Source organism: Vulpes lagopus, chromosome 7, assembly GCF_018345385.1.
Source record: "Vulpes lagopus strain Blue_001 chromosome 7, ASM1834538v1, whole genome shotgun sequence".
Classification (NCBI taxonomy): Eukaryota; Metazoa; Chordata; class Mammalia; order Carnivora; family Canidae; genus Vulpes; species Vulpes lagopus.
Window position 1 is genome coordinate 1,672,003 of NC_054830.1, and position 16,126 is coordinate 1,688,128.

At 60.2% G+C, this 16,126-nt stretch overlaps 1 protein-coding gene across 1 annotated transcript; it reads right to left on the bottom strand.

Annotated features, from left to right (window-relative positions):
* Window positions 1-1,641: 1,641 nt before the first annotated feature.
* Window positions 1,642-10,500, bottom strand: SLC39A3 (solute carrier family 39 member 3). The gene is made up of 3 exons (XM_041764546.1): window positions 10,380-10,500; window positions 8,579-8,911; window positions 1,642-5,593 (listed from the first exon to the last, which is right to left on the bottom strand). Exons 2-3 carry the CDS (start codon window positions 8,786-8,788, stop codon window positions 4,859-4,861), a joined length of 945 nt encoding a protein of 314 aa, XP_041620480.1. The 5' UTR covers window positions 8,789-8,911; window positions 10,380-10,500; the 3' UTR covers window positions 1,642-4,858.
* Window positions 10,501-16,126: the final 5,626 nt, after the last annotated feature.

Sequence of the window (16,126 nt, forward strand, 5' to 3'; positions counted from 1 at the left end):
CAGGCCGAGGGTCATGGTCTCCAGCAGATGCCGGTTGGTCCACAAAGGTTTTTTTGTTCTTAAGTTTGGCGTCAAAGCTCGAAAATAAGAAAATCACTTGTCAAAACCCAGTTCGCCTTGGAGAAGGACTAGGCGGGCGCTCCCGAGCCTGAATTCTGCTGGTCGGGGCTTCTGCAGGCGCTGCACCCCAGCCCCGGGGGCGATGCTGGTTCCCCGCTGAGGCCGCCTGCCAGGCCTTAGGAGGCAGCTCGGGTTCCTCCCAAAATACAGGGCGCTGCGGTCACCGCTAACTCTCAGGGGCGGGGGTCCCCAAAGTCTTCACTGCGGGCACAATCAAGCCCCAGGATGCTTGGGTGTTTTTACAGACCGCCAGGGCGGCTGTAGTCAGTCAGGAGAAAAACGGCCACAGCTCGGGGAAGACTCTCGGCCCTTGCCCCGCACAGGCTGTCCCCCCACTCGCTGGCAAAGCTCTTTCCCCAACTCCTCAGGACTCCCGTGGCCCCAGGGATTTCCTCCCTGAGCCCGTCATTAAAATCATTTGCATTTTCCTTGTCTCCCTCCCTTCACTCTGCTTTCTCGGTCTCCAACGCATCTATTGCTGGCTGACGCCCCACCAGGCCTTGGTGTGTCCCGGTCTCCCGCACCAGGCCAGCTGCCGTGCGTCCTAGGTCCCCGGACCCCCGGGGGGACTCTGGGATATTTGTCTGGGGACACTGGCAGTGGCCACCACTGACATGCTCCTGGCATCACGTGGGCGGGGCCCAGGGATGCTGCCCCCCCCCCCCCACTGTCCAGGACAGTCCGGTGACAGCAGTTCTGGGGGAGAGAGACCCGGCATCGCGCATCAGCACCCCCGGGGGCTCGGTGGTGATGCGGACCCTGCAGCCAGCCAGGATGGGCTCACAGCCCGCACCCACGCCACCGGCGACACAGCCCGCAGGTCTGGTGCGAGGCGCAGACCCGGCCCTAGCTGGTCAGCTGGAGCGGCTGCGCCTGAACGCGCTCGCGGGGAGGCCCAGCTGGTTCCGGAGGGGGAGGCCCACGGACAGCGCTGCCTGCTTTCTTTGGTCTAAACGCAGCACCCGGCCATGCCTCCCGTGCACCCACAAAGTGGGGGCTCTGAACCGCCCACCTGTCCAGCCGGTCCCCCCTGCCCCCGGCCAGGCCGGGCCCCCGCCCATCGCTTCAGCGCTCTGTTGGAGCTCCGCATCAGCCAGCTGGGCTGTTCCTGCCCTGGGAGCCACAGGCCTTTGGGGTGGCAGGGGGCACAGAGGGGTCCCTCTTGCCCCAGCCCCTGGCTCTAGCACCCAACAGCCCAGAGAAGGGTTCCTGCATCTTGACGGACTATAGCCTCGCAGCGGCCCCCTCCTCGCCTGCAGGGGGTTCTGGAAGGTCAGACGGGCGGGCCACTGGCTTCGTCCAGAAGCTAGGAGGCAGTTCAGGCTGGGACAGGAGGGATGCATGCCTCTTCCTGGCAGGGCCACGGTCCAGAGCTGGTGGCCAGGCAGGTGCGCGGGCAGCGCGGGCTGGGAGACGCCACCCCATCCACCGCCTGCCTCTGGGGGCTGGAACCGGTGCGCCGCCTCCCCGCCCCACGCTAATGACTTCTCCACCAGAGATGCAAACAGCAGACAACAGAAGCCCCGACACACTGTTATTAAGGTTGATTCAATCCCCGAGGCCCGATGCCGCCTCATAATTCCCCCTTTGTTTCCAGATCAAGGAGGGGAATCTGGTTGACTCCACCCCGCTGTCGCCTGCCCCGGAGCCTCCACACGGGGCAGCCCTCCGAGGGCTGGCGGGCTCACGACTGGAGCCCGGAGCCTGGTCCCAAGGTGATCCTCCTCCAGGCAGAGCTCCCGTGGTGACCCGGGGCCTTCCTGCTTGGGGCCGAGCAAGTGGTGGGGGTGGGTGGGCCTTGGCTCAGCCAGGTCCACGCGGACAGAGTTGGCGCTTGAAGTTCTGTGTCTTTGAACAGACGGCAGCGTGTGCTGTCGGGGCACACTCCCATCCGGACTACGGCAGCTGCGCCTCCAGCCCTTGCCAGGTGTCCCCACCCCCACCACCTCTGTCCCACATGCACAGGATCTCAAAGCTAAGTGACTCGCCATCACTTCCTGTGAATTGGAGCAGTGAGCGGGCCCTCGCTCTCTGCACCGACAGGCGGCCTGCCCTGCCCAGTCGTCCCAGGCACCATGGGGGCTGAGCCGTGTCCCTGGTCCCACCCACTTGACGCCAGGACACCCCGTGTGACACCGCGAACATCTTCAGACACTGCCCGGTGCACCCCGGGGGTCACCTCCCTGAGAACCACAGAGTTAGCGAAAGACCCGCAAGAGGCAGGGATGTCCACTGGGGCGGGCCACACGACGTGTCCTCAGTGTTACAAAGTTGCGTACAGATGGCCTTTCGTGGCTGATGTCCAGTTTTGCACAGGGGCTGATCCGGGGCCAGGTGGTGATCAATCCACAGTCTTATCCAAGGGAAAGCTTCTGTCACCACGTGGCAGGGCTCCTGTGTCTGAGCTGCGGGGGTGGGGGAAGGAGCCGCTGGGCAGGCCTCGGGACCCTGGTCCAGGCCGGACGTGGCCACCAGAGGCCAGGAAACCCCAGGAGTGAGAGCCGCTTCTCCAAGCGTCCCCCCGAGGGCAGAACGGCCACGCCTCATCTCTGTGAGGTGGTCTGACCCTCACCCGATGGGGAAAGCTGACCAAAACCAAGACAATGTCACCCCCATGGCTGGCCAACCGTGGCAGCTTCGGCAAGCAGGACCCAGGGTTGACCTGAAGACAGGAGGGGTAGCCGGCAGTGACCGTGGGGGGCTGCTGGGGCCACACAGTCCCCTCACACCTCTCAGGGCCCCAGGGTCCTCGGGGGCCTGGAAGCAGCTTGCTGGGGCTGGTGGGAGCCTAGGGAGAGCAGGTCGGCCGCGAGTGGCCACGGCCCCGCAGATGCAGAGGATGTGAGGACGCTGGAGACTAGGGTGGTGAGGACTGCCCGGGGGGCCCACAAGTCTCCCTGCTGGTGTGGTGGTGCTCTTCCCGGGCCTGGGGTGAGGGGGACGTGGTCTTGGAGCCATCAGTGGGGGCAAGGGGGGTGGTTGGGCTGCAGGGTCCCCAGGGCCATCCCTGGGAGCTGATGGCTGGTAGGAGGGTAGGGACCCTGCTGTGTGTGCTTTTGGCAGCGACGGGGGAGCGCGGAGCGGGGGCCCCTGGTACGGAGGCTGCCCCAGCCCACATGAAGGCAGGCTGCAGAACCTGGTGGCTCCAGTGACCCACCCACTCGGGGAAAGGGCCAAATGGGTAGAACCTTCCAGTTCCCAGATGGAGTGGAGTGGTGGCGGGCACAGGCTGACGACACTGGCTTTGGGACACAACAGGAAGGATGATGTCCCCAAACCCATGGGGGTCACTTTCCCGGCAGGGGGACAGGGTCAGGCCACATGGGGTTTGGAAGTGGGTCCCCAGGAAAAGTCAGACAGTTTCTAGCCACAGGGCTGACAATTTTGCGACAGGGTGGAGGCAGGCTGAGCAGAAGTTGAGGCTCTTGGATACACTTCCCTGCTCCCCCGGCCTCTTAAAACAAAACTGAAGGCAATCGCAAAGCTTGTGTGGCCTCATGCTAGGAGGGGCTGAGTGGTGGTGGCAGGCCAGCCCCCGGGGCATCCATGGGGCTGGAGTGGGGGACCAGAGGCCCCACCAGGCCCAGGGCCCCGGGGCAGAAGGGGCCTGAGCTTGCCAGGAGGTCCTGCAGGCAAGGAGTGAGGCAGAGGCGGGAATGCAGGGTCCTGGGAAGGCGTGTGGCGTGTGCCTCCAGCCGTGTGGCCGGGTGAGCGGGCAGGGAGCCCACGATGGAGGCCGGGAGGCCGAGGCAGCGAGAGCCCAGCCCAGGTCACGGGCCGCACTCCCTCCTGGGGCGCCCCTACGGGCTTCCAGCCAGACGCAGAAAAATCCCCCAGGAAAGGTTTTCGCCCAGACGCCCGTCCCTGGAGGCGGGCCTCGGGGTTGCTGTGACAACGGGCGAGTTAAACACAAGGTTGCCACAGAGCCGGTGCCCAGGGTTTGTGCCAGGCCCAATCACCCTGCGCTCCGTACCCCCAGAGGCAGGTTCTGGCTTTGTTTGTGTGTGTCTGGGGCAGGGTGGGGTGAGGGGGGGCACCGTGGGGTGCAGCCCCTGTCCCACAGCCTGCTGAAGTCTGCCTCACCCTGGGGACAGTGGGCTGGGAACCACTGGCCAAGCTGGCCCCTGGCCCCACCTGCACATCTCCGTGGGCCTCTGTTCCCTCAAAGAGCCCGCAGGCTCACCTGGCCCACCAAGTGGGGGAGGAGGCGCGCCAGAAGGCAGGGAAGCCGAGGAAGTCAGGGAAGTTGGGAGGTGCCGGGGACCCCGCCAGTACCCCTGGAGACCCTGCCCCAGGTGGCAGGAGCCCAGGGTTCCCTGTGCAATCCCCAGTGGCCACTCCACGCTGCCGGGCTCCTCTGCCAGCAACAGAGCCACCAGGGAGCAGAGGACAGAAGTCTCAAGCCTCCGGATGGGCTCGGCGGCTCGGACAGGCCCCACTCCCGTCCTGTCCACAGGTGGGAGCATGTGGGGGAGGGTCCCAGCCCGACCCCATCTGGACGCCCGGCCCTGCCTCCTGAGTCACCGGATCCCGATGCCAGAGGATGACATGGCCACACAGCTTTAGTAAATAATTTTAAGAGAAGTATTTTTAAAAGCATTTGCTGTGCCCCAGGCTCAGGGTGTCGGATCTGGGGTGCGGCCCCTCTGTGCACAGGCGGGACCAGGGCCTGAGCTCCCCCGCTTCGGGGGAGGGGAGTGGGGGGTCGCCTGGGTCCGGTGGGCGGGCGATGGGCACCTCACCACTTGAGGAAGACCATGCCGGCCAGGACGGCATAACCCAGCACCAGAAAGAGGACTTTGAGCAGACGGTCGCTCTTCTCCTCCAGCTCCTTCGCGAGGATCTCGAAGAAGGTGACGAAGAGGAACGTGCCGCCCGCCAGGCCCTGCAGCAGCACGGAGGCCACGCTGCTGGGCACACCCTGGGCGCTCTCGATGCCCAGGCCGATGCTGATGCCCAGGGGGATCATGGCGCTGACGGTGACAGCCAGCTTGGCCGCGTCCCTCAGGGCCATGGTGCTCCTGGCCATGCTGATGCCCAGGGCCACAGCCACCAGTGTCTCGTGGATGGCCACCCCCACGAACAGGCTCACTACCTTCTCTCCATCCTCCTGCAGGCCCAGGGCCAGGCCCTCGAAGATGGAGTGCGCCGACAGGGCAAACACCAGGCTGAGAAGGCGCAGCGGGCTGGAGCGCGACAGCTCCTGGACACTCAGCCCGTGGGTGTGGGCATGGGGCTCTGCATAGAGCGCGTGGCCCCGCGTGCCCCCCATGAAGGGGCTCTCGTACTCCGAGTCACTGCCGGCGTCAGAGCCAGCATTGAAGGTCTCCAGGTCGATGAAGGATGGCTTCTCCTTGCGGAAGGTCAGGATGAGCTGCTCCAGGAAGACGGTCATGAAGAAGCCCAGCATCACGATGGTCTCGGCCAGTGGGTAGTCAGTGCTGATGTGCCCGAGACTCAGAACTTTCTGGAGCTGGAGCAGAACATGTGCAAGAGAGGAGAGGGAGGAAGAGAGGGCTTCAGAGCGGGCAGCCTGGGCTCCAGCCACCAACGCAACAGGGGTTGGGAGGTATCACCACTCGATTATCAAAGCACAGAAACACCTACTTCACATGAGAAGCCAGAAGGGGAAGGTGGGCTCACCCTCGCTGGATTTGAAAACAAACAAACACACAACCCTGCTACAAAGGGCCCATGAGCTTCACGCTGTATCCACTACATCAGCCAAATAACAATCAAGCGCAAGCAGGGCTGGATTCTGGTCCCTAAAGATACGTCCACTTGGAACCGCAGGATGTGACCTTATTTGGGAGGAGGGTCTTTGCAGATATAATTAGGGTATTATGGGCTGAATTGTGTCCCCCACCAAAAATTCATATATTCAAGCCTCCAAACCCCCAGAATTTCAAAACTAACCCTCCTTAGAGAAAGGTTCTGTAAAGATTCGGGCAGAGTGAGGCTGCTAGGCTGGGCCCTGCCCCACTAGGACCGGAGTCCCTACAGGAACCACCCCATGAGGACGGCAAGGCCGGTGGCCTCAGAGGGACCCAGGCCCACCAGCACCTTCCTCTTGGAGCCCTGGCCTCCCCACGGACAGGCTGCTCCACCTGAGGCACTTTGCTCTGTGGCCCGGGGAAACACATAGGCGGTAAGGATCTTGAGACGACACACCACCCTGACCCAGGACACAAGAGGAGGGGATGCACAGGGACACACTGGGAGATGGGCACATGACCACGGAGGCAGAGACGGGGTGATGTACCCACAGGTCACGGATGGCCAACAACCCCGTGAAGCAGGGAAACGGCTTGGGGCCGACTCCCCATCACTGTGCCATCACTGTGCCACTGGCCAGCCTCTGCGGGGTCGAGCCCGTGCGGGGTCGGCTCCCACGGCACACAGGGCGCGGCTGTTTCCCAAGGTCTTCCCATCACCCCGACCTCCCGGGAGAAAATGCTGGGAATGAGCGGGACTCCGCACCAGCGCCCCATCTCACGGATCCCGGCGCCGTCGAACCAGGCTTTCCGGTGAGGGAGGTGCTGTCCATGCTGACACGGAGGCCACTAGCCACACGTGCCCTACGAGACCTTAAACACCGCTGCGGGGCCAAGGACTCGCCTATTGAGTCGTGTTTTCATTTTAATTCGCTGAAACTGGACTGGACAGGCACGGCGAGCGGCCGCCGCTCCGCACAGCACAGCACTGGACGCGGCCCAGCGAGCTGGGGGTGCGCTCCTCGGAGCGGGGTCCCTGTTCCCTGGACTCGCCGGGATGTGTGCACGCCGCAAGCCTCTCCAGGCCGGGGTGGGCAGCACCCGCCGTCAGCTGTCTGCACCCCTCACCCCGGTCTTACGGCTGCTCGATGGTGGTGATTTGGGCCTTGGTGCGCATGTTATTCCCGAGCGCTCTACCTGGCCGGCGCCCCAACGCTATGCTCATTGCACCCCTTTCTCTCCCATCACAGCCTTTGCGACAGCCTGGGAACGCGTGTGCACACACACACACACACATCCCGTGGCTTTCCTGTCTGCCACCCAGGGCACACTGGTAATGTCTGAAGATTTGTGGGGGGCAACACTGACACCAGGGCTGGGTCATCCTCCGTTGGGGCCCGTCCTGGGCACCGCAGGGAGGTGGGGGTGTTCAACAGCATCCTCCGCCAGGAGCACCCCCAGTTGTGGGGACCACAGATGTTCCCAAACATCGTCCAGTGTCCCGGGGGGCCAGGACTGGCCCAGGTGAGACCCCCTGACCCAGTAACCTACTCTCCCTCGGTGTCCCCAGGGCACAGGATCGCCCCGGCATGGGAACCTCTGCCGCAGAAGGCTGTGTTCTGTAGAAAAGCCATTTCATTCATTTGCTAGGCATCTCCAGAAGGCCCGCGTGTGCTCCAGCCCGGAAAACACCCACTGTCCCCCGACGGACACACGCGAATCCGATCCTCTGATCAGGAGAGACGAGGCAGACACACAGAGGTCACAGCTCCCGAGCCACTATCTGCGGGGGGCGGTGGGGACCTGACCCACCAAGGCTTCAGTGTAGGCAGGGGCGCAGAGTGGAGTGGTTTGGGGAGGACCACGAGAGGGACGAGAGTGCCACGTGCACTGAAGGGGTCGGGAGGAGCAGGGCCATCACAGCAGCGGGCCTGAAGCGAGAGTGTGATGAGGGGTGAGGCGTGAGAATGCGCAGAATGGGCGGGGGGGAGGCAGCACTGGAAGTGGCCCTGGGAGCACAGACGGCCTCGGGGAGGACTCGGAGATCCTACCCCCAGGGATGCCATCTGTGTGAGCTTCCCACGCTCTGTAATGAAGGAACACAGGGCGGGCAGCGGAAAACAATAGAAACCTGTCAGCTTGCAGCTCTGCACCCAGGCACCCCACGCACCCCACAGCTTGCTGTTGAAGACAGTGCCACGGTGGGGGCCCGGGCACCCAGGGACCGAGGGTGGCCCTCGGCCAGGGAGAAACGAGGTTGTCAGTCTAACAACGGGGAGGGAACTGAACTTGCCTCCCCACCACATGGACTTACCACTCCGATGACCTGTCAAGCCCTGACATGAGACCACGGCCCAGGGAATGCTGCCTGATGACAGCCTGGAGCAGAGGACCCAGCTAAGTGGTGTCCACACTCCCGACCCGCATAAACCATGAGATAATAAACAGGCACTGTGCTAAGATGCTGACACTGTTACACTTGTTATGCAGCAGTAGCTAACTGATACAGGTGTCGAGGGGAGGCCCAAACCGCCGGCCTCAGGGACAAAGTGCACGCTCCCCAGCGTGGGCGGCCTACTCAGGTAAAACAGGTGGGTTCACCAGCTGGGAACCCCACATCTGGTTCAAATCCCCTGTTTACCAGGTTAAGGCCCAGAGAAGAGAAGCGACTAACCCAGGGTCACACAGCAAATTCCTTTCCTGTCCCCCGTGCAGGGTCAAGGCTACCAGCGGGGAGCCCTTACCTTCTCCCTCACGGCTGGCAGGAGAGCATTGAAGCATGTGGCCAGAAAGACCCCGCCTCCAAAGGTGTTGCAGAGTGAGAGGATCTTTTTTGAGCGATGGGCCTTCTCAAAATCCGTCTCGATGATCTTCACGGGGAGCAAGGAGCCAAGCAGCATGAAGAAGAACACGCCCACCATGCAAAGGATTTTGGCCACCAACAGCTTCATCATGGTGGCAGCCCGGACTGCTCTGGTCGCTGCAGGGCCAAACCATGTGTGGGGCACACACTCCCGTCCCACGGTGTGCTACCGGGCCCAACCACGCAGCCGGGGGCTCATGCCTGCGTGCAGCCACTGTGAACACGAGGGGCGACCACGTCAGCTTGTTGGGTTATCTGACCAGCCCTGGCGACCAAGCCCACCACCCCCAGTGCTTCACTCCATGCGGGGCTGGCACATATCACTGCCCCCTGCAGAAAGTTCTCCACGCCTGTGCTGTCCAATATGACAGTCACTGGCCATGCCTGTCTGTTTGAACTAATTAAGATCAAACAAAAGGCAAACTTCAGCTCCTTGGTCACACCAACCATATTTCAAGTGCTCAGCACCCACACAACCACAGTAGCGACCGTTCGGGACGCCACGGACAGAGAACATTTCCATTGTTGCTGAATGTTCTATCGGGCGGTGCTGCTCCACTGGCTTCCCACCGCCCTTCTGTAAAACCAAGCAGCACCCCCGGTAGCGAAGGCTCTGCACCGTCAGCCTCCGCTTCCCCTCACCCGACACGGGCCTTCGTGGTCCTTAAGTAGGCCCAGCCCGTTCCCACCTCAGGGCCTTTGCACAGGTTGTTCTCAGGGCCTGGAATACATCTTCCCCCCCACCGACCGCCCTCTCGAGGAGGTGTTGTCTTTTAGGTCGCTGCCCCCAGGATGCCCTGGAAGGGCCTCCCATCCCTGGCTGACCTCTGCCCTAACTGTATGCCTTGTACCCACCACGAGGCCTGGTGCAGAAGAGATGCTCCGTAACCACTGGGAAATGAACAGGTGAGCCGGAGCATGTGGACCTCAGTGAGCCCAAGAGGAGCAGATGTCGCCCGGGACTGGAAAACCTCACCCCCAGTAGGAGGGCCCCCGGCTGCTCCTCTGTCCTGACGGTACCCCCTTCCCTCCCATTCCTCACTGCCGACGTCCGCCCTCACTGAGGTCTCCAGGTGTCAGCCCCGATGCCACTGGCTGGCTGCCCCCTTCCCGGGCATTACGTGCTGGCATCATTTGTGCTGCAGGAAACAACATCACTCAGAGCCCCTGAATGCACTCGCTTCCTAGGGGCTCGAGTGGGACCCCCCCACCCCCGGACCCGGACCCCGACCCCAGCATCCACGACACAGCCAGGTACACAGAACCAGGTAGCGGGAAGTGCCCAGCGGACACCTGCCGGGGGGTCCCGATGCCCCTGTCCGTGCACTGGGGGTCGCGGCGGGGGGGGGAGGCTGTGCGCTCTCAGCACCGGGGCTGCGACCAGGAGTCACCGGCTCGTTCATTCGTTCGTCCCCCAGCACCTATTGGGCGCCTGCTGTGTGCACCACGCTGCACCGGGCGCCCCGCGGGGGGGCGAGGCCGAGAGGGAGCCCTCGCGCTCCGCTTGCGGAGTCGGCAGCAAATCAGCGCGGAGCTCGCGGGGAAACGGGGAACCAGCAGCGGGCGCCGCAACCCGGCCTCGGCTAACGGGCGGCCCAGCCGGCCAGGCCCCGACCCGCCCCGCCCGCCCCCGGCCCCCGGCCCCCGCCCCGGCCCCGGCCCCGGCCCCGGCCCGCACGCACCTCCGCGGGGCCCTCGCCCGCCCGCCGGCGCCTCCCGCCGCTCAACCGCCGCGCGGTCTCGACCCCACAGCCGCGCACCGCTCCAGCCCCGGCTCCGCGCGCGGCTGCCCACGCCCCGCCCACGCCCCTGCCCATTGGCCATCCCGGGCGCCACGGGCTGAAGGCGCCGTGCCATTGGCTGAGCTGGCTGCCACTCACCTTGCGACCCCGCCCACCTCGCCTACCGGCACGGGAAAGTAGTTTCCTCTTGCTGAGCGGCAGGTACAGCCAGCAGGCGGCTCCGGCGGGAAACCCGGGCCTTAGAAGAATGGTTCCGCCGGGACTTGGCTCCCAGAGCTGTCCAGGGACTCCTGGTGCTGAATGCCTCTCGAATGGAGGCTTGGCCAACCGCGACGGGAGAGGCTGTCCCTCCCCGAGCATCCACGATGCTGAGGCCCCGCCGTCAGCTTAAGACGCAGATTCAGCTGCTCAACATTCCTGCCTATTATGTGCTGGGGCCTTTTCCAGAACACCTGTGAGCCAAAGATTGCTCCTTCCACGCACCGCTCCTTTGGAGCTTACCTTCTAGGACAAGACATAAGACACAGAAAATGATCGATACACGACATAAGTGATGGGATTATGTCAGGAGGTATCAAGTGCTCTGGGATAACATCCCTGGAGAGGCTACCAAAGTGCTGGGCACAGGTTGCTATTTTAAGTAAGATGCTCAAATAGGCCTCCTAGAGAGATGTTTGAGCAAAGATGAACGTGGAGATGTTGGCCCAGTGGCAACCCACTTCTTGCCAACGTGGAGGCAAATTGTGACACGCATAAGGGGCTGAGAGTAGGGAGACCTGAGGCAGGCGTGTGCGAGATCGTGTATGTGCCCAAAGCACAGTGATGTGGGGAAGTGGATTTGGAGGTAAGAGGAGGTAGGTCACAAAAGGTTTTGGAGGGAAACAGGGAGCAATTGCAGAGTTTTGATCAGAGATGTGACAGATCTGATGTATTTTAATGCAGTCATTTGGTTATTGGATCAATGATCCCAATAGGTCAAGTAAGATGAACACCGAAAATCATTGATTTTTTTTTTTAAGATGGAGACAAGGTAACATTAAAAAAAGTCATGCCCTATAAAAGCAACCAGTGTAATGAAGACTTTATTCATTTGTTAGTTAAAATCTTATGGTTAGGGACGCCTGGATGGCTCAGTGGTTGAGTGTCTGGTCTGCCTTTGGCTCGGGACGTGATCCCAGAGTCCCCGGATCAAGACCCATATCAGACTCCTCACAGGGAGCCTGCTTCTTTCTCTGCCTGTGTCTCTGCCTCTCATGATTAAATAAATAAAATAATTAACAAAAAATAAAATCTTGTGGTCAGCCTACTAGGGGCCAAGCATGGAGAGAGCTGCTAAGAATAAAGGGGGGGATGCTAGAATGTGGACAGACCCCGAGGGACCCAGACCCAGAAGGACGCCTCCTGCAGGACCCCACTCCCAGGAGGTCCCCAGAGCAGGCCCGTCCACAGAGACAGAGAGGAGGTGGTGGGAGCCAGAGTGGGGCAGGGGGCGGAGGGTCAGTGCTTCCTGGGGATGGGGTCTCTGTGTGGGGAGATGAAGGTTTCAGAGACTGTGGTAAGGGTGGGTGCACGGCGGGGTGAGGGTGTTTCGTGCCCTGAGCTGTACACCTAGAAATGGTTAAGTGGCAATTTTAATTTTATATATATCTCACCACAATTTAAAAATTTAAAACAATTAATGGAGCAAAAAGCGAACTCCATGTCCTCACAGTTCATCTAGTGTGGGAGCCAAGTGTTAATGAAATAGTAGCATGCTGCAGTAGGCAGATTTCTAAGATGGTCCTACACGATCCCACATCCTAGTATTCATGCCTATGTGTAATTCCCTCTCCTTGAGTGTGGGCTGCCCCGGGTGACTTGATTTTCACAAATAGAATATGGCAAGGCATTGGGGTGTCAGTTCCAGGATTAGGTTACAAAAATGCGGACTTCTGTCTTCCTAGCACAACTCTTGGCTGCCTTGATGAAGGAAGCTGCGATGTTGAGGTCCACCCAGCAAGGAACTGAGGATGACCCCTAGCCAGTAGTCAGCAAGAGGGTAAGACCCTCAGGGCAAGAGCCAGTAAGGAACTGAATCCTGCCAACCAAGACAGCATGAGGGGTCTTGGAAGGGAGTCCTGTCCCAGGCATGGCGTCAGGTGACTGCCTCTTAGTGGGCACCTTGATTGTAGACTTTGGGAGACCCTGAGGCTGAGTGCCCAGACTGTAGGCAATACCACGAAGAGAAAGAGGAGATGCAGGAGCCAGGATGGAGGGTGGATTGGCGGGACCCGGCACTGGTTTGTCTGGGTGGGTTGCAGGAGTAGGAGGTGTCAGGGTGACGTCTCCTAGTTGTATGGTTTGAGCAATTAGATGGATGTTGGTGTTGTTCACTAAAATAGGGAAGGCTGGAGGAGGTACAGATCCTGGAGGTGCTGGAGGGCTGAGTTGGACTTTGCAGGGGCTAAGTAGGAGATATTTGTAAGTTCTCAACATTTATTTCTTTTAAAGATTTTATTTTATTTACTTATGAGAGATACAGAGTGAGAGGCAGAGACACAGGCAGAGAGAGAAGCAGGCTCCATGCAGGGAGCCCGACGCGGGACTCGATCCTGGGTCTCCAGGATCACGCCCTGTGCTGCAGGCGGTGCTAAACCGCTGAGCCACCCGGGCTGCCCAAGTTCTCAACATTTAATGCCAATTTCTGCCTTCCTCATTACAGGCACACAATATGTGGTGGCTCCTTGTTATTATTACACAATTTATTATTATGCTGAGTCTTTCCCTAGTTTTATAATTCACAGCAACAAAGAAGATTGTTTGTAATGAGTGCACACCAGGTAGCTGCCCACAGGGTGACACCTTCCTATAAAAGAATTCATGATGCCCAATATTTGTCCATAGTTATTTAGAGAATGAGGTTGCTCAGAGAGGGATGTATTTTTGAAAGCATCTGAGGCTCCAGGACCTGTGTATGAGCACATATCTTCAGGGTACCAGAGGGAAAAAAAACATGGGATGTCTGAGTGGCTCAGCGCTTGAGCATCTGCCTTCGGCTCAGGGCGTGATCCTGGGGTCCTGGGATCGAGTCCTGCTAGGGCTCCCCACAGGGAGCCTGCTTCTTCCTCTGCCCAGGTCTCTGCCTCTCTCTCTCTCTCTCTCTCTCTCTCTCTCTGCCTCTTTCTTTCTCTCTGTCTCATGAATAAATCTTAAAAAAAAGATCTTTAAAAAAAAACCCCACCACATGTGAGTGCACTGACTACTTCAAAGATCTCCCGTAGTGGAAGACACCACGAGTGGGCTTAAACGAGTGACGGACCAGAAGGTAATGCTGACGAGAGAAGGCGGAGCGCTTGACAGAGAACAAACATCCTAGAATAGAAATGGGAAGGGAGTGAATAGGCAGCCCGCAGGAGAAAAAACGCAAGAGGGGAATAAATATCATGGAAATATGAAATAAAGCCATTTTAACAGCTTTATTGAAGAACGATCTACATACAAGGAATGACACATATTTAAAGTGTTCAACTCGGTGAGCTTTGACGTGTGTGGGGTAGACGTATGAAACCACCGTCGCGGTCAAGAGTGGGCGTGACCTGCACCCCTGCAGATTCCCTCCTGCCCCTTCCCCCTCCACTCCCTCCTGCTCGAAGCTCATCTGGGTAGTTTCTGGTGTTGGCTGTTGGCCGACGGCCCTGCTCTGGCCACTGTGGCCACGCCTCCGGGTGTCTTCGGGCGGCCACGCATTCACGTGGCTGTTGGGCACGTGTCCACGGCTGGTGGTGTACATCGGGGTCCCAGGGGTGCAAACACTTGGTTCTCAGACTTCATACAGCCCAGTCTTCCCCTTTGGTGCAGAAGAGAGCACAGTGACCTGAGCCTGCTCTTCCCGGAAGGCAGCTTGCAACAGCTCACAGTGGCATCTGGGACCTAGACACAGGGGTTTGTGCCCTCGTCACCGACAGGGGGCTCTGGGTCCCTAAGTTGTCTCTATAAACGTAGGGTTTGTGCTGAGCACCTGCTGCCCTCCTGAGCCTGGGGTCCCGGCCAAGGCGGGCAGAAGGCCCCACGAGACTGACCCCCATAGAGAACCTGGGCGCCAGGTCTCTCCCAGGCCCCCCGAGACCATGCCTCACGCGCACGGTCACGGCTCGTGTTGGGGGAACTGAGCGTGTCCTGTGGGCCACCCGGGGGAGGACCCTGGGAGCTGGAGCCTGGTGTTCCCGCCTTGCCCCCCAGCCTCCGCCCTGAGCTCATGTGCTTCACGTCCTCTCCGTGTAAGGCAGGGCCACGGGGCTGAGTGTGTGCTGAGCCCTGGGTCCCCCGCACGTCCCGCACCTGGGGCCGGTCCTGGGGGCCCGGATGCAGCTCTGTAACAGCAGCACTTGCTTCGTCTGGTCATTCTAGCCCTTCTGGTGTATTCGTCTTACATTATGGGTTTAATAATGTTCCTCAGGTAGCTAACGGAATTGAGCCTCTTTTCATATGCTTACGGCCTAACTGCACATCCTATTTTTCTTTGAAAGGCCTGTGTTTTGCCCATTTAAAAAATCGGGTTGTATTTTTCTCTTGGATTTGTAGGAGCTCTTTATATTTTTTTTGTCAAATACGGATTGCAAATGGCCTCACCCACTCAGGCAGGCTGGAGACCCAAGGAAGAGTTGACACTCGCTCCAGTCCCAAGGCCATCTTGAGGGGACTGTGTTTTTTTCCTCTGAATGCCTTCAACTGGTTAGGTGAAGCCCACCCACCTGCATTGTGGAGGGTCACCCGTTCTACTGAAAGCTAATTTAAATGTTACTCTCATCTAAAAAATATCTTCCCAGCAACATCTAGACTGGTGTTTGACCAAATATCTGGGTATCTGGGTATTGTGGCCCGGCCACGTGGACACGTAAAATTAACTATCCCAGTGGTTTGTTCTCTTCAATTTGCCTACTCCAAATCATATTGTAAATTTTCTATGATTTTTATAATTTTACCTTTTTTTTTAAGATTTCATTGTATGCATACCAAAACCAGGCACAGCTAACCCATGGCAGTAAACGCTGGGGGAGTATTACCCTTTAAGTGGCAGTGAGCGTGGGGGCAGGACGAGGGTGCTGGTTGGGCTCTGTTCTTGGTCCGGGTGTCAACGACAGGGGCGCCCTCGCTCTGTGGAACCCATCGAGCTGTGCACTTCCACGCATTTAGGCTTTGATGAAGGGCGCGAGCAGCGTGGGAACGAGAGAGGGAAGAACGGATCCCGCCCCCCCATCCCACGGGCCGGGTCTCCACGAGCTTCCAGAGAGCTTCCGCGGCCACGAGCCGAGCAGCCTGTGGGGCTCACCCTCCAGCCCCCGCCTGGAAGGGCTTCGCGCTCCCAGGCACGCGGGATGGTGGCGCGATCCCTCGGACCGTGGCCGCTCCTAGGCTCTAGCCCGGGCGGTTTCAGGACTCGCTGGAGGCTCGTTCCTCTGGTCCGGAGGCCACACACCAGCCGCCAGGGACAGAGGCGACGGGAGGCCACGGCACCGGCGCGCCACCTGGTGGCCCCAGCATCTCATCTCCGAGGGCCACTTGGAAATAACTGGTTTTCTGATGGGGCAGGGGTGCGGGGTGCTGGGAAGGCCGTCGGGTTTGGGGTTTCCAGGCTGCCCGGCCTCCAGAGCTGGTCAACGGGCTGCTCTTGCCCCCGGGGGGGGCTCGGCCTGGGGCTGCGGGGGGCT

What these genes read in the sequence shown, in the direction of transcription:
- SLC39A3 (XM_041764546.1), bottom strand. Translation starts at nt 8,788, where the DNA reads ATGATGAAGCTGTTGGTGGCCAAAATCCTTTGCATGGTGGGCGTGTTC. An exon ending in TGCCAGCCGTGAGGGAGAAG is followed by an intron (nt 5,594 to 8,578) that starts GTAAGGGCTCCC and finishes GTTCTGCTCCAG; the next exon opens with CTCCAGAAAGTTCTGAGTCT.